Source organism: Mustela putorius, unplaced genomic scaffold (genome assembly GCF_011764305.1).
Source record: "Mustela putorius furo isolate JIRA1106 unplaced genomic scaffold, ASM1176430v1.1 tig00000743_pilon_pilon_pilon, whole genome shotgun sequence".
In the NCBI taxonomy this organism is placed as follows: domain Eukaryota; kingdom Metazoa; phylum Chordata; class Mammalia; order Carnivora; family Mustelidae; genus Mustela; species Mustela putorius.
In genome coordinates this window covers 915837-936173 of record NW_025421464.1, presented here as the reverse complement: position 1 = coordinate 936173, position 20337 = coordinate 915837, and the positions used below count along the sequence as shown (strand labels likewise).

At 51.9% G+C, this 20337-nt stretch overlaps 2 protein-coding genes across 12 annotated transcripts in view; one reads left to right on the top strand and one right to left on the bottom strand.

The window, feature by feature from the left end:
* RBCK1 (RANBP2-type and C3HC4-type zinc finger containing 1) overlaps positions 1–7174 on the top strand; it is a 27774-nt gene extending 20600 nt beyond the window's left edge. For 6 of the 7 annotated variants that reach the window (XM_045084014.1, XM_045084015.1, XM_004746719.3 and 3 more), the window contains 3 exons: positions 250–348; positions 624–767; positions 1946–2629. In XM_045084014.1, the coding sequence (XP_044939949.1) occupies positions 250–348; positions 624–767; positions 1946–2026 (324 nt within the window). In that variant the 3' untranslated portion in view covers positions 2027–2629. Of the gene's footprint in view, positions 1–249; positions 349–623; positions 768–1945; positions 2630–5972 lie in introns of those variants that run through there. The other variant, XM_004746720.3, reaches the window with a different exon arrangement.
* TBC1D20 (TBC1 domain family member 20) lies at positions 5852–20337 on the bottom strand. Of its 5 annotated transcripts, XM_045084019.1 has the most exons (10): positions 20125–20336; positions 19600–19871; positions 18527–18674; positions 15670–15855; positions 13568–13648; positions 11116–11302; positions 10867–10968; positions 9581–9722; positions 8385–8572; positions 5852–8119 (listed from the first exon to the last, which is right to left on the bottom strand). In XM_045084019.1, the coding sequence occupies exons 4-10, from the start codon at positions 15767–15769 to the stop codon at positions 7864–7866; spliced, it is 1056 nt and encodes a 351-aa protein (XP_044939954.1). In that variant the 5' UTR covers positions 15770–15855; positions 18527–18674; positions 19600–19871; positions 20125–20336; the 3' UTR covers positions 5852–7863. The 5 variants fall into 5 exon arrangements, with proteins under 5 accessions (XP_044939954.1, XP_004746773.1, XP_044939956.1 ...); XM_004746716.3 differs by lacking the exon at positions 18527–18674; XM_045084021.1 differs by lacking the exon at positions 19600–19871.

The following is a 20337-nucleotide window of genomic DNA, read 5'->3' as shown; positions in this document are numbered from 1 at the left end:
GTGGGGAGAGGGGGCGTAAGGATTTCTCTGGCCTCAGGACTTAGCGTACATGGGTATTATCATCATCCTATGGGACAGCCCTGGCCTCCCCTCCCTGACCCCTTGTCGCCTTCCATAGAATGGGTAGCTGGTGTATGAAGCGAGGCCCTGTCCCTGACGTCATCTAGAGGCAGTTAGTGCCCCTCAAGTCTCTCAGCTTCATAACCCCTTAGGGAACCTTGTCACCTCGAGCTCCTCACTCTGCCGCAGGCCATCCATGAGCAGATGAACTGCAAGGAGTACCAGGAGGACCTGGCCCTGCGGGCTCAGAACGATGTGGCCGCCCGGCAGACGACAGAGATGCTCAGGGTGAGGCAGGGTTGGGGCTGAGGGCCTGGAGACTGGAGTTCCGGGAGGTCTTGGCGGGTGGGGGGCTTCTCAGCGCTGTCGGGCGGTCCTGGTGTCATCGCCATCCGGAAGTGGGACCTGGTTAGGACAAGTGGGCGGGTGGTGAGCAGCAGGATGGGCGTCCGCAGAGACGAGGCCTGGGTGGAGTGGTGGAACAGAGTGAGCCCCTGACTCCTGAGGGAACAGCCGGCTTCCCTGTGTGGGGGGCCAGGGGCTGAACCCCCGCTCCGCCCCAGTCCATGCTGCAGCAGGGCGAGGCCATGCACTGCCCGCAGTGCCGGATCGTGGTGCAGAAGAAGGACGGCTGTGACTGGATGCGGTGCACTGTCTGCCACACGGAAATCTGCTGGGTCACCAAAGGCCCGCGCTGGGGCCCCGGGGTGAGTCCTCTGGAGATCAGGGGCTTGGGAGTGCTGTGGGGAGGTGCCCAGGGGGCCCAGCCCGAGAACAGGGCCCAGCCCCTGGGCCAGGTCTGACCACTGCCTGTATTTATGCAGCTGGTAAAGTAAGAATGTTCTTTACATTCTTTAAATGTTTGAAAAGTACCAAGAAAAGTAGACTGTCTTGTGAGCTGTGAAAGTGACACAAAATCCAAGTGTCTGTCCTTATGTAGCATGTTCCGGGAGCACTGCCCTATACATCCCCTGTGGCCCATGTGTGGCTGCGTTTGCGCCGCAGGTGGGGACCGTATGGACCCAGCAACCTGAAGGACCCGGCCCCCACCCCACCAAGGGCAGCGAGGAGGCTTCGGTCTGGGGGTGTAGGGCAGCAGAGGCAGAGTGGCCCCCGGCACCAGCACGCCCTGGCCTTGTGGTTAGGCTGTTCATCTGGAACCCAGAGATGCCGGCAGGGATGGGGCTGGGGCCTCTCGCCCCTTCTCCCAAGTCAGCTGGAAACGCGCACGGGGTGCTCCATGGCAGCCTGTGGGTGAACGTGGAGGGCCGCTGCCTTTATTAGGAGTGTGGTCGTGGAGACGGGCTCAGCTTTGTGTACTGCCGGACGCCAGGAGAGACGGAGGCAGAGGGAGCTGCCCTCTCTCCAGGGCCCGGGCATGGGCCCACCCAGGATAGGCAAGGGTCCGTCGCATCCTTTGGCTGCTCTGGGTCCAGGGGAGCATAGACTGAGACCATGTACTTAGGGGTGCCATGGGAGCCCAGAAAGGTCTTACTGCTTCCACCAGGTAGCTGAGGCCTAGGGGGCTGTTGGTAGCAGGAGGACCTGCCTGAGCAAAGGCCTGGAGTGGGAACGTACAGCGCTTGGGGGTGTGATGGAGCAGCCCCGGGGGAGGGCACTTTCTTTTTTTTTTTTTTTTTTTTTTTTTAAAGATTTTATTTATTTATTTGACAGAGAGAGATCACAAGTAGGCAGAGAGGCAGGCAGAGAGAGAGAGGAGGAAGCAGGCTCCCTGCTGAGCAGAGAGCCCGATGCGGGACTCGATCCCAGGACCCTGAGATCATGACCCGAGCAGAAGGCAGCGGCTTAACCCACTGAGCCACCCAGGCGCCCCGGGAGGGCACTTTCTTAACCACCATGACCTTCTCTCCTCCCCATCCTCTAGGGCCCAGGAGACACCAGCGGGGGCTGCCGTTGCCGGGTGAACGGGATTCCTTGCCACCCCAGCTGTCAGAACTGCCACTAGCTGAGGATGGCCGGGTCCCCACGCTGGCCCAGCCCCACATCCCCACGCTGCTGTGGGACAGGGCTAGTGCTTTGGCTCTGATTTCTGGCCTGGGAGATGCCTTTGTGCTTGGCTGAGACGGGCCTTGTAGAGACCACAGCCCCTGAGCCGTGTGGATGTGTCTGTAAGGGGTATTGCAGGGGGCCCTGCCTAAGCTTGTGCTCCGTGTTTGTGGCTCCCTCTGCCCCAGGGCCTCTGCCCTGCCTCTGGGGCTGGCTGGCCAGACCTCTCCGCTCTTCTCTGCATCTCTCCCCTCTGCCTGACACAGACTTAAACACAGCCCTGCCGGATGAAACCTCTGAGAGCCCCAAGTGAGCCCACACTCTGCCCTTCCCCCACCCTCAACTGCTGAGCGCCGAGCACCCAGAGCCCACCACTTCCTTGTCGGCTCTCTGGGGCTGACTTTCCTGTCTTTGCTGTCGGAGGTTTGGGGCCTCACAGCTGCTGCTAAGCCCGTTTGGAGACGGGGAAGACCTGGTGCTATCTGAAGTGGTCCCTCAGACTTAGCTTCTGGGTCTCCCCTTTGCTGCCTGTGTGAACGAATTAAAATGGCTTTCCCAGAAAGGGATGAGGGTGATGTCGTGAGAGGGCGTGAAAGCGTCACGGCCGGTCCCCTGCACGTGGGCAGGACAGCGAGTTCTGTGGGCACCAGGGCAGGGTCGGGGAGCCCCTGGCCATGGTGGAGCAGGGTGTGACCAGCACGGGGATCCTTGCTCTGGTCGGGGCATCCTTGTGCCCGCTGGAGGGGCTGCCTGCTCTTGAGTCAGCAGCCTCCTGGGCGCGCGATTGGCAGTATGTCCCGGGACGAGGAAGTGGGCTCTGCGGATGGGCCACTGGGCGGAGCGGGGCAAGGCCCCGACCAGACGGCAGGCCAGTCTTGCTGCAGACTTGGGGCCCTTCAGTGGATGTCCAGGGTTGGACAGCGATCTTTCAGGAACACATGAAGCTGCTACAGTTGAGGGGCAGGGTGGAGGGGGCTGGCCATCCTCGTTTAATACCTCAGGCGAGCTGGCGCAGTGTCAGGGCAGCAGCATTTATCCATCATCATTCTGCTGGTCAGAGATGAAGAAAGCATGGCGGTGGGTGTCCATTCTGGAAGTTCTGCTGCCTTTTCTCACCAACCCTTTTCCCCGTTGAGATCTGGTATTTGATGGCGAACACGTATCTGAGCTTGGATGTGGGTCACCGTCATGACAGGCAGAGGGCGTCTCTGCCTCTCAAGGCCTGACTGGATTCAGGCCCCAGAATTTGGGTTATGTGGCTTTGGCTGGGGGTAAACGATAGGGCAGGGCTCATTCCGGTCCCTCAATAGGCACTGCCACCCGTCCCTGAAAGACAAGACTCAAGAGTTGACCCCAGAGGCATCTGGGTGGCTCAGTTGGTTAAGCAACTGCCTTCGGCTCAAGTCATGATAACAGGGTCCTGGGATCGAGCCCCGCATCGGGCTCTCTGCTCAGCGGGGAGACTGCTTCTTCCTCTCCCTTTGCCTGTCACTCTCCTGCCTGTGCTCTCTCTCTGTCAAATAAATAAAATCTTAAAAAAAAAAAAAAAAAAGACTTGACACAAGACACTGGGAACGGAGATGACTGAGAACATGAGTGCCTTGTGTTCTGCTGGCCTCCCTGTCCTGGGAGGAAGAAAGGGTCAGATAGAGCCCCTGCCTGGAAGGAAACAGAACATGCTAAGGGGAGCCTGGCTGCAGGAGAGTGAGATGGGCCCCAGCGCGGGTGGGAGGTGTTCTGTCCCCAGCGCCTCCCTCATCCTGCCGAGGAATAGCCCTTGGGGGCCCGGGGCACAAGATCTAAGCAGAGACCATTCTCTTAATGCAGAGGGGATGAACTGACGAGCCACAGGCTGTAACCAATCTACCCGGTATTTTAGAAATTTGAATTGGTTGTCAATGATTTTACATTAAAAGATACTACATTAAAGCCTAGATGCCCAGCGTCTCTTGAAAGAGACAACACCTGTAACCCTGGGTCCTCGTTTCCATAGGGCAGGACTGGGCCACAGTTGTGACTGGCTCCCCGGTTCACCCCTGTCCTCACCCCCAGTATGCCCCACACTGTGGCCTTTCCTGGGGCCTTGTACCATTCTTTGTCCAGTAGCATTAAGAGGTACTGATGGGGTCTGTCTTTCCCCACGGCTGTATCAAAAATGAAGACAAGACAGGCCCCGGGGGCTGTGCAGCTCCACTCACTCGGCCACTGTGCCAGAGAGTCCGAGAGTTTGAGTCTGCTGCAGCCAAGCAGAGGGTCAGGAGTACAAATGGAGGGGTGCAGGGCTCCCACGTTCTGCGTCCAGCACCAGACATACACGCCAGTGGGTGAAGGAGCCAGGGCTCCCTATGTTGGATCGGGTGGGGGCACTTCCCCCTCCCAAGCGGTCAGCCCATTTCCAGGAGGCCCAGACTGCTGAAAGCCCTGTGCAAACTCACCAGGACAGGCTGGAAACCAAATCCCACGGGCTTTGGACTGGAGCCACCCACCTGAGCAAGCAGCCAGAGGACAGTCTCCATCCTGGGGCAGGAGACCGCGAGTGGAAGCCTGCTGCTCCGATGAGAGCAGCTGCTGCTGGTGAGGGTGGCCGTGGAGGTTGGGCTGCCCAGCCCCTGCCGAAGCTGACAGGTTATCCTCTCGTGTCCGGGGCTAACACGAAAGCCCCACACTGTAAAGGCAGGAAGTTGGAGGCAAGCCCACAACCTCACTGGCTCACGGAGGCTGCTGGGCCAATTCCAACCGTCTGTACCTCTGGAGAAGACCACTAGCGAATAGAGGGCCTTTCTAAGGACAGGGGGAAAAGGCAGCAGGTGACACAGTAGAAGGGAGAGGGGTAAGGGGATAAGGGGATGCAAGACGGGGAAGAACAAGCCAGGCTGAGCCTCAGGGCCCGGCACCTCTTGGTTGCATTTGGCAAAAGCCTCAGGCCTGTTCCTCCCTGCAGTCCCCACATAATCCCTGGATGAGCCCGGCGGGGCCCCCTGGCGTGGGGCTGACTAGCGGCATTTATGGACCAGTAAATGTTCACTGAAATGGAAGTAAAGGCCTCGCACGTGCTCGCACACCTCTGCTCACGAAGCTGCCGGTGTGGGAGGGGCGGATCCTCACCTCACAAGGCCAGGAAGTGACACACTAGCCCTCCCGCCACCCCAGCTGTGGTCAGGAGTGTCAGGTCAAGGGGCAGCACGGGGCTGGCCAGTGGTGGTGGGACATGGCCTAAGAGCTGAGTGATGCCTGTCCAGCTTGGGCACCGTCCCACCTCTGCTCTGGGCCAGGGAAGCATCAATAAACTTCCTAGACAACACGGATTCATGCCTCCAAGGTGGCCTCAGGCTCAAGATGGACGCCACTTGGTACTGCCCTGGGCTCACTGTCCAAAGGCTGGCAGTGTTAAGAGGTGTTGGTAGAGTTTGGCTAGAACAGCTCTCAACACCTCCTCTGAGGAGGCAATTACATGTGGAGATAAAGTTGCATTCACATCACTTGGATTATGTTCCCAAACCAAATGTCCGCCTTTAGAGCCTAAGGCATCTCCAGAAGTATGTGGAAAACAGGCAAGATCCCCCAGACCAATGGCCCATGTCACCTGTGCTGCTTAACTGGGACCAGTGCCCCCGGGGCAGCACCTGGAGTGTGAAGGTCATACCTCTTGCAGATGAAACAGAAACAGAACTGCAGGTGCTCCCCAAGCTCTCCAGGTAGGTCAAGGCCAACTGAAGTCCCTAGACTCCAGCACAGGCCCAGGCCGGGCTGGGAGGTGGGGGAGCACAAGGACGGAGGAGACGGATTAGTGACCACATATGGCTGTTTATTTTATACAGGGCTCTGTACAAAATATTTACAGATATTCTTTACAGAATAGTAAACCACCTGAAGATAGAAGGATAATGCTTTCTTCTCATTGGCAGGGAGAATCCTGATGTCAGCAAAGCTACCAAACAAATGAACCCCCTCCTTCGGCTACAACAGAAGCCTGTGCCACTTGCTTTCTGGGATCCGAAAGCTGTGGCCCCGGGAGCCTGATGCCATGCCCCTTCTTCCCTCTTCCCCAACAACCCCTTTACTCTTTACAGACAGGCCCCAGTGCTGGGCAGGAGGCGCAATGCTGCTGTCCATCTGTAAAGGTGGTAAGGGGACAAACCTGCTGGGGAAGACTGGGACTCCCTGCTGCATCACTACCTCTCCGTCCTGGAACAATTTCCTCTGTCTTCATGATTCCACCACTGTCGAGAAGAATCCATCCACATTACACTTAACCCAAGTGGGACTCCTGCTAAGAAAATGACCCCTCACTTTAACCTTTGGTATTAAAGTGCTTAGCGTCCCTCACGTGACGTGGCGGAGACACCTGCCCTCACAGCTCCGGGCCTGCCGGCTGCCCGGCGTGCTAAACACCCTCCACTCTGCAGTCTGGAGATGCTAAGGGAGAGGACTTCTGGCACATTCACTTTAAGAAAACACCTGCCAAGAGAACAGTGCCCAAGAGACAGGAAAATGAAAGTACATGGCTGCTTCATACTCCACACCTCAATTCTTTAAAGCAGCGAAAGGCACTTTTTTTCCAAGCCAGCGTTCATCGCAAACAAACTTGGTTTCGCTTACAGGAAAAGCTGGCCAGGACTGAATGATCCATCTTGTCCCCTAAGGCCTGGAAAGTCCTCCAAGAAGCTTGGGGCGGGGGCTGGCTGGTCTCGGCCTCTCCTGAGCGCTTCAGGATGCAGTGTGTCCCTTCTGGTGGCTGACAAGTCTCCAGTGACATTTCCAACCAGGAAGGAGAGACCAGCAGTTGAGGAGATAAAGTGAATCCCCCCAACAAAGCCAAGACAGGAGGGAGTGGGAGCCTACTTGGGAGGAGAACAGTGGTCTGAGGAGAAGGAAGGAGAGCAGGCCTGGGGCGCTCTGGAAGGGTGGGGCTGGTGACACAGAAGCTCTAGCTCGAGTAAGATGTTCAACAGTTGAGCAGAAAGGAAACTTCAGGGCCTTAGAAGCTCATCTTGCTGATGAGGACTATTTTTCCCGTGAAGGAACTATCATTTTTAGAGTGAGGGTACCTTACGTGTTGGGCATATGTAATTCTAAAAATAGTAATAAAAGTGTCCTTGAAGAGCAACACCATGTGGCTTGTGGGAGAGAAAAGGGAGGAAAAAGAAGGCAGGCAAAACCAGTTTATATCTGGGCCCTACAACCTCACATTCCTTCCTGTTTGACTGGGAATGCCCAAGCGATTTCTAGGCTGAAAATAGGTCGGATTTACCTAGTAACCTAGTTCACGTCTGTCTGATTTCTGACCAGCTAATGGAGCTGCTCTCGAGAGGGGCCGACCTTATTCCTGGCTAGCAGCCTCTGTCCCTTGCCTCCAGTCCAAGGCCTAACTCCCTCGGCAGCAGCTCCTGCCTCCCCAGCCCAGCAGCAGAAGATGGAACAGAAGGTGACTGGGGGCCCCACTTACTACAGGGCTGCCAAGAGGGTCCCCAGTAACCAGGCCTGGCGGGCTCCCCAGCAGCTGGCAGCTCCCTTAACCCACAGCGCCCCCCTCCCAGAGGCACGGGTGGGGAGTGCAGGGAGCAGGCGGCGGGGAAGGAGAGGGGTCCCATGGCCCGGCCCCCGGGGGGCAGCTGCCAGGTGCCAGCAGCCTCTGAACCGAAGGCGGACCAGGGGCAGTTGGGTGGGGGGGGGCTGGGCAGGAAGAGAAAACCCTTGACAGAAACCCTTTTAATAAAGGAAATGCCACCCCCTCCCAATCCTTCCATAGAAGGGTGAGACCTCAGTTGCCAGAGGAGGACGCGCCCTCCCTGGCCTCTAGGGGAACAGCTGCAGCTGGAACTTTGGGGCCCACTCCAGGGCGCTTTTCACCACAGCCAGGGCAGCTGCTCCAAGCGCCACCGTCAGCCCCATCACCGCCAGCTTCACAAAGCGGTTGGTCCTCGGTTTGGTCAGGACGTCTTTCGTTCGGTCCTCAGGTCGCAGGAGTCCCCGAAACCGCTGCCGCAGCACCATGTCAGGCCTCTGCTGGGCGGACGCCAGCTCAAAGTCTTTGAAGGTGGAGGCGGCCGTCCTGCTGGGGCGGAGAGACAGAAGAAGGAAACACTATGAAGGAAGAGAAGGAAAGAACAGATCCTTACAGAGGCTGAGGGCAGAGCTGCTGCTGCTCGGAAGGCTCTTCTTGACAGAGACCCATGAAGACTGAAGTAGGGATTCCTTGGGCCTGAGCTTAGAGCTCTGGAACTATCCCCCAGCCCTGACCCCGCAGACACCATCCCCCACCACTTCTGCTCATTCACAGACACCCTCAGTTCGGCCAGAGCCTCGGCCCCACTCACTTCTCGGCCTGCTGTTGGGCAGCTGCCTCCCGAGCCAGTTCAGACGGCGGAAACTGAACAAACAGGTCTCCGGCTCTACTGATCAGCGTCTCATAGGGCAGGTCCTGAGGGATCTGGGACAACAAGTGGTGGACCGAGGCCATGTCACAGTCACAATCCAGGACTTCCTGCTCTCGATACAACACGATCTGTGGGGAGCAAGGCCTTGCATCAGAGATCGGGCCACGCACAGCCTTCGCCACTTACACATCCTTCTCCTTAAAGAGGAATTTAAATCAGTAAGATGGCAGACTCTTGCATCCAGCTACGAAGGAATAATGTATGTATGCTTTTCCCAGGGGGCTTTTCCCAGGGGGCTGGCCCTTCCTGCTACAGGCAAACTTCTGCCCCAGGATGTGGAAGGCTGACCAACGAAATGCAGGAGGTTCTTTAAGGAGGAAGAAAAGGAAAGGGATCACAGGGAGACTCCTGGAGCTCCCACACAGAAAATAATGGTTCAAAGCAGCAGAAAGAACAGTCTCGCTCCCCTTTCAAAAGCCCTGAAGGGTGGGCGCCTGGGTGGCTCAGTGGGTTAAGCCGCTGCCTCCGGCTCAGGTCATGATCTCAGGGTTCTGGGATCAAGTCCCGCATCAGGCTCTCTGCTCAGCAGGGGGCCTGCTTCCCTTCCTCTCTCTCTGCCTGCTTCTGTCTACTTGTGTTCTCTGTCAAATAAAAAAAAAAAAAAAAAAAAAAAGCCCTGAAGGGTGTCCATGCGCTCCCACCTCCGCCCTGATCTCCACGATTCAGGCCGTCCTAAGAACTGGAACCCCACCAAGCCCCGTCAGTGCTCCCCCGTCGTGGCGCACCTCCTCCCTCCCTGGCCTGCAGCCGGCAGTCTCTCTACTAGTTCCGGGAGAGGTCGAGAGGAACAGGGACAATTCGTAACATGCACGAGTATTTTAAAGGTTCTGAAGAATCATGCAGGAAACAGATCTCTAACTTGGTTTAACCAAGTACTTCTCAATCCTATTTTTACACAGGGCCTCATCCTTCCCCATGACGCTCGTCACATTGCACAGAGCGGTGTCCGGGGGCATCAGTCTGGGAAATGCCGTCTTTCCCACCTTCCCATAATCGCCAGGTTTCCCTTGAGGAAAAACAATCAAGCTGGAATGGGTGACGGTGAACCTAGGTGCTGGCCTGTGGCCTGTACCTACCACGGCTGCGAAGTAAATGGGCATCAGCGGGTGGCAGGCCAGGAAGAAGTCATATAACCGCACGACGTGCCTGAAGTCAGACAGCACATGCCCAAACCAGGTGATGAGCCAGCTGAGGGCAAAGATGGTTCCCACCTCGGCACTAAGAGCAAGGAAACTCAGATGTTAGATTCCCCGATGGGCTGTCCCTTCCCGTTCTCTGGAGCATCTTTGTCCTCAGTGCTCATGAGAAGGAAGAATTTCGGAAATACACTTCCTGGAAAATTCAGCCCCCTAGGAATTCAGTATCTTCTCACCAAACACAAAGTCCTCAAAACATACCCACCATCATGACACTAAAACTACGATGGGGTCCTGACTGCCTTATCTCACTGGCTGCTTTCCTAATGCCTAACCAATGTCAATTACAGGAAGAAACAGCAGCTGTTACCACAGAATACCATGGTTTTCTTTCTGAGAAAGTCATATATCCTTTTGGCAGACAAAGGCACATATTCTCAGGGTTAGAGACACAACTGTATTAATTGTTACCATGAGATGATTGAAACATCTTAAGACAAAGACATTATTTTAAAAAAAGGGGGGAGGGGAAGGTGAGGCATTGGCCAAGGATTAATTTCTAATTACACAAAACAGAAAAAAGAAATCATATGAGATTTGCAAAGAAGCATTTCTTCTCCTTGGACCCTGGAGAATAAAACAACCAACAGATGGCCTTGTCTCCTTCTTGATTCGGGATCTTACAGTAGTATGTCCTTCTCTTGCAGCAATAACCTCAAAGTCCACCTCGGCACACTCACCTCCCTCCACCCCCAGCTGTGACCTCAAGGGCTGTGACATCTTGCATATTCTGCCCCCACGAGCACAGTACCCATTAAAATGCTCCCAGACTGTACAGAACTGAATTACCCAGCTCGCTGGCAAACAGAAAGGACAACTTGAAAGAACTTAACACTAGTCAACATGTGACGGCGGTGAGATAGAGCTGGACTTGTGAAAAAGAGACCACGGCCCGGAGAGAGTCAAATGGGTGTGGGTGCGCATGTGCACGGATATACCTAAGTGGAGACGGGGGTGCCTGGGTGGCTCAGCCATTAAGCATCTGCCTTTGGCTCAGGTCATGATCCCAGGGTTCTGGGATGCAGCCCTGCATCGGGCTCCCTGCTCAGTGGAAGGCATGCTTCTCCCTCTCCCACTCCCCCAGCTTGTATGCTCTCTTCTCACTGTGTCTGTCTGTCAAATAAACAAAATCCGTAAAAAAAAAAAAAGTGGAGACGTGTGCGTACCTCTGCATGAAGTCATGCAGCTCGGGATTCACCTGGTCAATGATGGGCATCAGATAGTTCAATATATGCTTGGTGTTGTCCATTGTTGGATCCATGAAGTCCCTGCATGGAGATAGTTCAGTGAGCTCGGTCAGATCAAATGCTCAGATCAGGGTCAAGTGGGTAGAACGGGGTTCCCGCCACTGGTAAACGGGATGAGCAAATGGGCCGAGGACTGAGCCTCAGCCTCACATCTGCCTGCACCGGTACCTGAGGTGGTGCGTGGACAGTTTCTCCACCAGGGAAGCTGTCAGCTTCTCGCCCACCACCAGCAGGAACGTGACCACGATGTCGTGGTAGCCCTGGTAGTAGTGCAGCTGGGGGTTGCGCTCCAGGACCAGGAGGATGATGTCGATCAGCTCTTCCTGGAGCCCCTCTCTCTGCTGCTCTGGCATGCCTGCGGGGGGAAAGGGAGATGCGCCTGAACACCCCAAGCAGCCTGCTACCATGGAGGGGAAGAAGATGATCAGCAAACGATTCGCCAAGTGTTTACTAACAAGGAGGAGTTATGAACAGCCAGGCAGCAACATACTAAAACCCCCGCCCCACCAACACTACTCACATATGGGAAAGAGCACAGGGGCGGTGGGGCGGGGTGGGGGGGGGACCACCAGCGCCCCCTCAGCCCGCTGCCAAGGCTAATAGTGCCGGGCACGAGACCACCCGCCCGTGTGTGCCCCCTCACAGGGTGCCCTGAAACAACTCGGGTTCACCGCTGGGGGGTGCCTATCGGCAGGCACCTGCCCAAGTCTACGCATGACATAATCCAAACTGAGGGGAATTTGGTAAAAATAACCAAGCCATAAAACACAGAGGAACTACTCTCCAGGATCAAGGAGGCTAACGAGACGGAATGACTGAATAGGAGCTGCTTGCATTCTTATAGCCTTTTCCTTTAAAGGACTTTACAGCAGTGAAGGGTGAGACCTGAATAAAACCTACAGGTTAGTAGCAGTGGTTTTCAGTGTGTTGCTGATTTATTGTAAGAGCCTTGTTTTTTGGTTCTTTTGTTTTTTAAAAAGATTTTATTTATTTATTTGACAGAGAGAGATCACAATTAGGCAGAGAGGCAGGCAGAGGGACAGCGGGAAGCAGGCTCCCTGCTGAGCAGAGAGCCTGATTCAGCACTCTATTGCAGGACCCTGAGATCATGACCTGAGCTGAAGGCAGTGGCTTAACCCACTGAGACACCCAGGCACCCTTAAGAGCCTTGTTTTTAAGAACCACACCCTGAGATATTGAGGGGTAAAGGGACACCATGTCTGTAACTGATTCTTAAATAGTTCAGGGGAAAAAAAGTGTGTCTGTGTGTGTGTGTGTACAGGAGACAGACAAAGCAATACTACAGCAACACAGCAAATATAGTTAAACGTTAACATATAAGGAAATCTGCATAAAAGGCATCTAGGGAATTATTTGTCCTATTTTTGCAACTTTCCTATGGGTATGAAATGATATAAAAATAAGAAAATTAAGAGTTGCATGTTTTCCCCTAACCCAAACTAAGAATCACAGGAATATATCCTGATCCAAGACATATCTGGAAACCCCTTCTCAAAAAAGCTTCCTCTAAAAGACCCAATTAAAAGAAAATGGAATTAACAACTATGGTTAGGGAAAGTAACCAAAGTGGTAAGAGAACAAGACTAAACTCTGTTTGAATTTTCAGAGTAAGAGAGGTTAGCTGAGCTCAAAAGAACATGGATGTAAAAAGAATATGAAGCCACATGGAAAGTGCAGCCCACATAGCGAACCACACAGACCGATGTTCCATAAATGGAAGAGGAAGAAAGGGTTCAGAGGAAAAGCAGGTTACCTAGAGGGAAGCGAGGGCACCTGCCTGCACGGTCTCATCCAAACCAGCAGGAGAGGGAAAGAGGACTGGGCCATGGGCAGACATTTTTATCAAAAGCAAGCGGGCAGGCTACTGGCTACACAGGAATCATAAGCAGGGGCTCAAGCAAGATTTAAGAGGCAAAATCCAAGCCAGAGCATGGTTTCAGAAGAGTAAGGCAAGGAGTTTGGAGGCTCCTGTCCCCTTTAGCAATCCTCCTTTCTTCATTGACCTCAACAAAGGTGAGGCTGCCGAAGGAAGAGAAATGGATCATAAACACGAGGTCTGTTGCCCAGCTTCCTTCGCTGTGAACATGGAGACAACAGTGGGTCCTTCTCAAGTTTCCCAGAATGGGAAGTGATATTTTCAAATAGACCCTTAAAATGTGCAGGGAATGGCCTCCCTTCTGATCCAGGGACCCAAAAGAGGCATAGATAAGATATCCCTATCTGTATATCTAATCAAATGAAGGTATGATACCTCTTAGTGCCCCCTTGTAAACCCATCTGCTCTTTAAGGCCGGACCATGGCCCTAGCAGTCCCTATGGAGTCTCTTCGGTGGCTCTGAAGGGGGGAAAGCCTCTAGGTCTTTCATCCACCACCTCTAGGCCAAGAGAAATCACTCTAAGCCAGGCTTTCACGGTGGGGGTCTGAACATGACCGAGCCGGTGAGAGAATGTCTCAGCAGACTGAGAGTACAAAGGGCCCCTGAGGAGGCAGGGGCCCCCTCGAGGTCACACTGTGGGCCCAGACGGAAGCAGCAGCATGAGGACGTGTGCGAAGCTGGGACAGCAACTCCCGGGTGGCGGGACTGAGGGCGCTTCTCACCAGGCGGGAAGCGCCGCAAGGAGCGCCTGACGTCCAGCAGCACTTGCTGGTAGTCCTTGCTCACTTGCCGAAGGTCCTTCCCTGTGGGAGGAGAAGGAACACGTTACTGCAGGAATGTCTGGGAAGCCAGATCAGGGACAGAAACGTTCTCGTATGGTATCAAGGGCCTAGAGGACATCCTTCAGCTTTTTCCTGAAGAGGGCGGGACACCAGGAATCCCCAGCTTAGTTCCTTCCACACAGGTTGTTTCATTTGAGTCACAGCGACAGTAAGAGGGACGCACACTGTTCAGGGTGAGGTGGAAGGAGCAGAAGAGAAGTCAGGAAGCCTACTGGAGGCTGCTCCTGCGTGTCACTGGGGGACTGCTCTGAATTTCAACGTCCACGTGGGTAAAATGGGGCTATTTCCTTCCTATGTACTTCTCAGGTGACTATGCTGATCAAACGAGATCACGAATGCTAAAAGCACAGATCCCCAGGAAACCTGAACATCTATGCAGCCTGGGGAGCACTGAGCTGTTCAGGAAGGAGCACTAAGATACACTCACACAAAGAAGAACATAACCTCTCTTGACCCTGAAATTTAAAAACTAAGACACTGTGAATAGGAGCCTGTGCTCGGTGAAGTCCAGCGCAGTGTGAAAGTGAGGCGGCAGTCTCTAGCTGTTGAAAATGGAACCGGTGTACATTTCCCTCAACCCGAACCCAGTCTTATCTAACAGGTGCACATTTCCAGCACAATCCAAATCCAAAGCTCCCAGAGGAGCCTGCGTAACACCTCCCTGCACACAGACTTCATCTTCTAAAGATCTGGAAAGTCTGGAATCTGACAGAAGAACATCATCTCAAGGTTTAGAGTGTGAAATGTGGCAACATCTTTTCCTTCCCACTGAAGGCTGACTGCTCTGATGCAGCCAGTTTCCAACAGCTAAACACTTACTGGGCTGCCCAGCAGTGCCCTGAGCGCATCAGCAGAGGCCGTGGGACTCACGTGTAGCCCCTGGCACACAACAGGAGCACAACCAGTACCTGCCACACGAATGATAGCTCCAGCACCTGGACTCTGGCCATACATAGCAGGAAAGCAATCAATGTTTGTTGAGTGAATGACTGGCAGAGTGTACTCACTGCTCTCCCATACTTTCTTTGTATTTTGTTCTATATTCCAAGGAACTGCTTTCTCATGGGCCTTACAAACAGTTAAATAACAGCCTTTCTTTTCTTTAAAAGATTTATGTATTTATTTTAGAGAGAATGTGCACAAGAGCACATGGGGAGGAAGTGCAGAGAAAGAGGGAGAGAGAATCTCAAGCAGACTCCCCACTGAGCATAGAGCCCCACATGGGGCTCGATCCCATGACTGCGAGATTGAGACCTGAGCTGAAATCAAGAGTCAAACTCCCAGCTGACTGAGCCACCCAGGTGCCCTAGTAACAGCTTTTCATACTGTTACAGAACTTTAGAATTCAAACCGATCTTAGTATTTCCCCAATAAAAAAGTTTTGTTTTGTTTTGCTTAAGGACCAGAGACGTATTCTCTCTCCCCATGAACCAGTGTTCTTCAAAATGAGTTCATCTGCACCAGCATTAGCTGGGGAGCCTGTTAAAATACAGATTTCCTATAACCCACCTCTAAGTGAATATAGAACCTGGAATAATAAACTCCCCTACCCAGCCAATAAAAGCTATCGATCAACCTAATAAAAGTTCATTCCATTTTTTGAAGAAAATTCCACTTATCAGTTTTAGAGTAGGCCCAAACATGTTCTAAATTGCTTTAGGTTTACTCATTTACTGTTATCTTAAAATGAGTATCAAAATCAAAGATCCTGGAATTTTTTTTTTTTAAAGATTTTATTTATTCATTTGAGAGAGAGTGAGAGCAAGCGAGAGAGCACAAGCAGGGGGAGTGGCAGGCAGAGGGAGAAGGAGAAGCAGGCTCCCCGCTGAGCAGGGAGTCCAATGGGGGGCTCGATCCCAGGACCCCGAGCCCACGACTTGAGCCGAAGATAGCCCAACCAACTGAGCCACCCAGGCGCCCCCTGGCATCTTTTATCCTTGTGTCCTAGACAAGTTTCTCTCAGAACCACCCCTCACCATTACCTGATATAGGAGGTGGGTCATTGGTGTTGACATTGAGGAGCTTGGGCCACACTTTCTGCCTGATCTCATCAGTCAGGAGCCCTCCTTCACTGATAGCCATGCGTCTAAGGGCAGCCACATCGGTGGGGTCACTGTCCAGAGCCTGGTATATCTCTGCCACTTTCTTTTTCTTTTTGGCGTTCAAGTCTGCAAAACAAAGGAGAAAAGGCACCAGGTGCATATTCAGCATGTGTGCATTTTCTGTGCTGGGCTCAACCTCCTTATTTGGTTTGAGGTACAAGTAGGTATTTTTAAAGTTGATCTACAGATCTGTAATTAGTGCCTAAGTACAAAACACTTAGTGCAAAACACTAAGGAGATAGGCCATATAAGTAACGAGAAAGGAATTACAATGATAATAAACACTCAGGGAATTCAGGCATATCTGACACTATTAATGTTTTGGAATAGAATAAAATGCTTTCTTTCCTAGTAACAAACTTCACAGAACAGACATATGTCTTTATATAAAAATTTTTTCCTCTTGTTTATATACATGCCACCAAAATTCACTACTTTTAAAACCCTGTGAGAAAAAATTCTCCAGTTACATACTAATACAAGTGGTAACATCAGAATTACAGAGAGATTTTTTTCTTTTTCTTTCTTTTTTTTTTTTAAAGGCTTTGAGACTCCACGCCCAACGCCCAATGTGGGGCCTGAACTCATGACCTAGAGATTAAGAAGAGTTGCATGCTCTATCAAACGAGCCAGCCAGACACCCCTACATAGAGATATTTTCAAAAGCAGAATACTGAAGGTTCTATTTGGGTCTCCAGTTGGCTGGTGCTAAGGGCGGCGTGATCGTGCACACAGAGCAACTGCTTCTTGAAGACCATGTGAGTTACAGGTGTGCCGAAAGTAATGTTTTAAGCATCTTATGTCCTTATGTGATAGTTTGTGATTTATACACTAACATTTTACTGTGTTTAAACTCCTTTTTAGGAAATTGGCTGAGAGTCTGTGGTTGATGTATGTCCTATGGTAATTTTTCTATCGAAAAGAATATGTTAATATGCTTTCACAGTTTAATGCGGTATATCTAATTTTAGGAATAGCAAATGCAATAAAAGTTAAACAAGACAATGCCAAAGAGACGTTACAATACTGTGTAGTATAACTGCCCCCCAAAAGGGATGTGCAGACACCAAGAGCTCAAAGAGCCTGCTGGAGGTCAGGCTAACTTGAGAATGCCTTACTGAAGAGTGTAATTTCAAGAGGAAGGGGGGATTTCAAGAGGAAGGTGGTGGGGTAGGGAGCAAAAGCTAGACTTGGATCCAAGAAACACAAGGTCCTTTCATCTAACAGGAAACAGACTCATTTGAGAAATACTGATGTAGCTTAAAGAAGGTGCACGATCCAGTTAAGGGGAAGGTAACGCTGGCAGGAAGGTTAGGCTTTAGAAGGGTCACTAAGCAGCTTTCCTCAGTAACAGTCTATTCTGAGACAAATTGTTTCCATCACCAAGACACACATTATTAACACCATGAAAGTTGGTACTAATGGTCCTGGTTACCTACGACAGTGGTGACATACAAACCACACAGAGGCATCACTGGCCAGGAGTCACATGCACCCAGAGGTGCAGACAGGAATACAACACAGGTGACTCTTCACCCAGGTAAGCCAGTTCTCCTGGCTAGACTGTTACTTTCCCTGGTAACCGAGTAGGGTAACCCCCTGCTCCAGTTTGAGAGATTCTTGGTTTATGTCTATAGTCCTGGCATCATTACCCACAGTAAACCCCTCCTGCTAACTGCACTCTCAGAAAAGTCCCAGCTTGGATGTTAAATTAAATGGTAACTCCACCTAGAGATCATGAAAAAATCAACTCTCAGTTCCCTCTGTTAGCATAGCACCTAACAGGTCTAATGTTTGTTTATAAGATGCATCAAGTTCTTAAAGACTGACCGATTGACTGACTGACTGATTGATTTAGAGTGTGTGCATGGAAGGGGGGGAATGGGCAGAGGAAGAGGGGGAGAGACAATGTCAAGCAGACTCCCCACTGAGCGGGGAGCCCAACATGGGGCTTGATCTCACGACTTTAGCCAAGATCCTCTAAAAGTTTTTTCAGGGGCACCTAGGTGGTACAGTCAGTTAAGTGTCCAACTCTTCGTTTTAGCTCAGGTCATGATCTCAGGGTCATGAGATTGAGGCTTGCATCATCTGGCTCTGGCTCAGTGTGGAGTCTGCTTAAAGAGTCTCTCCCTCTGCCACTCCCCCTCTAAAATAAATAAGTCTTAAAAAAAAATTTTTTTTTCCATATGAGCAAAATACATATAATCTACACACTAATTAAATCTTATGTGAGAGTACATACTGATTAATTTGGTTTAAGCTTACACATCAAGAAACCTTTACAGTTCTTTTTAATTTTTTTTTTTTTCATTTTTGAGTAAATTCTACTCCCTCAAATTCCCAACCCTGAGATCAAGAGTTGCATGCTCCACAAACTGAGCCAGTCGGGCACCCAGAGAAAGCTTTACAGTCTTTCAATATAAGTTACACTGAAACCAACCAATGTTGGCCAAAATAGAAACAATGGAAGACCCAGCCAGAGGGGAGACAGAGTCCCTCAGACAGACACCTCCTGTCCCATCCCTTGAACTCTTAATGCTGACACTGGAAACTAACTTAAAATTTTATGTTTGAACTTCATACCTGTACCACATAAACACCGTGGGAGAGGAAAGCCTTACCTTACTTGGAGTAAGGTTCCTACTAAAAACAAAATAAAACAAAGTAACCTCTGTTTCTGGAAGTCCTAATTAGTTTCAACAAACAGTATCTAAATCAGCAGAGATCTATTAACTACCTGAAACATGAAGACAAGCATGTATTAAGAAAAACTGCTTGGGGCGCCTGGGTGGCTCAGTCAGTTAAGCATCCGACTCTTGATATCAGTTCAGGTCTTGATCTCAGGGTGGTGAGTTCGAGGCCCCTGTTGGGCTCTGTGGAGCCTACTTAAAAACAAAACAAAAAACTGCTTTACCCCAACAATAAAGAAAAATATTCTAGAGAGTAAACCAATCTGATCATAAGGTCTACAAAGGGCTTCCAGTATTAGTAACTTTGCCAACAATTCTCCAATATGATTAAAAGCAGAACAAAACTCTCATCTCCAAATTCCTCACAGAAAAGCAAAACCAAGGAAAAGTTAAAGAAAAAAAAAAGTTAAAGCCTCACAACCTAGGGACATTACAACAGGTCACAAAACCCATACTGCTTGGGGCACTATTATGCCATGAGGACAGATGTCATACAAAAACACTAGCAAAGGGTTACAAGGCCAAAGGCCCCAACGAAGTAATATGAGGAGTGAGTAGGAGGAAAGGAAGATAACAGAAAATGAGCCCAGAGAAACAAGGTGTGGACACCAGGTGCTTCACCAAAATGTGGGTTGCACATGTGGCTGGTTCTATTATGGGTAGCACCCATCAGAGGGCGGAAAAATGGGAAGCCTACCTTAATCTTAGGAGAAAAAGGGATTATTTTCCTCCTACCGAGTAAACATTACTAATTTTAAGTGTCCTGTTTTAGCTGTATGTAAAACACATTCAAAAACACTGCACAACCATGATTTCATAGAAATTACTGCTTAGTATGAAACTATAAAAATCTGACAGAATCGTTTTCTTCTACACAATTAAGTAACATTAAATTAGGCGGCACAGGATCGAGATAGGAAGTAGATTAGTGGTTGCCAGGACCTGCAGAGACGGGAGAATGGGGAGTGATGGGGGTTTCTTTTTGGAATTAGAAATGTTCTGGAATCAGATGGTGGCTATGATTGCACAACCCTGTAAACGTGCTAAGAACCAGTGAACTACACGTTTTAAAAGGCTGGATTTTTATGGCAATTAAAAAAGAAATAAGTGGTGCACGTACACTGCGTAATTCAAGTCGGCGAGAGATGAATGAAGTCGGGGAAACGTGCCTTACAACTAGGGAGGAGGCACCAGGAGTGTGCAGACGTGGCCGGACAGCTTCGAGTCGGGGGTGGAGGCTCGGCCTCAGTTCTCCGGGAGACCCAATTCTCCCTAGACGTGACGAAGCCGGACCAGATCCCCCGCCCGTCCTTCGCATTGGGGACACGAGTCGGCCAGCAGGATTCCTCTGGTCTCAGCATCCGCTGACTCCCAAACTCCAGAATCGCTTCCCTTTCAGACGTGACCGGGCCCATCACCCTTTTCCTCTCCCGGCATCCCGACCCCGGCCCGCGGCGCCTGGGCACAGCCCGCGCGGTCCCTCGGGCCCCCCAGCCCGCGGCACCCCCAACCCCCACTCCCGGACGCCGCCTGCAGCCCGGGCCGCTCCTCCGACAGCTGTCCCAAGCCTAACCCCGAAGGGCCGTCCCTGCCCCTCGGGCCATCCCCGAAGGTCGCTCCTCGGCGGCCCCGCAGGCTTCCGTACCTGTCTTCTCCGCGCCGCCGTCCCAGCGGCTGGAGGTGGGGCCGTCGCCCTGCGCACTCCGGAGGGCCATGTCCCGGGGGCCCGGGCTCGGGCCCGAGCCCCGGCTGGTGACAGAGCTGAAGGAAGACGCAGCTATGGCCGCGGGACCCACAGCCGGCTCTGCCGGACAGGGTAGAATCGGTCAGCCCGCGGCGCGCAGGCGCGCAGGCGTTC

Excerpts from the sequence above, each read along its gene's own strand:
- TBC1D20 (XM_004746715.3), bottom strand. The coding sequence starts at position 20,194 with ATGGCCCTCCGGAGTGCGCAGGGCGACGGCCCCACCTCCAGCCGCTGG. Across the intron at positions 13,649-15,669 it reads TGACCCACCTCCTATATCAG|GGAAGGACCTTCGGCAAGTG; the intron begins GTAATGGTGAGG and ends CTCCTCCCACAG. Across the intron at positions 11,303-13,567 it reads CTTGCGGCGCTTCCCGCCTG|GCATGCCAGAGCAGCAGAGA; the intron begins GTGAGAAGCGCC and ends TTCCCCCCGCAG.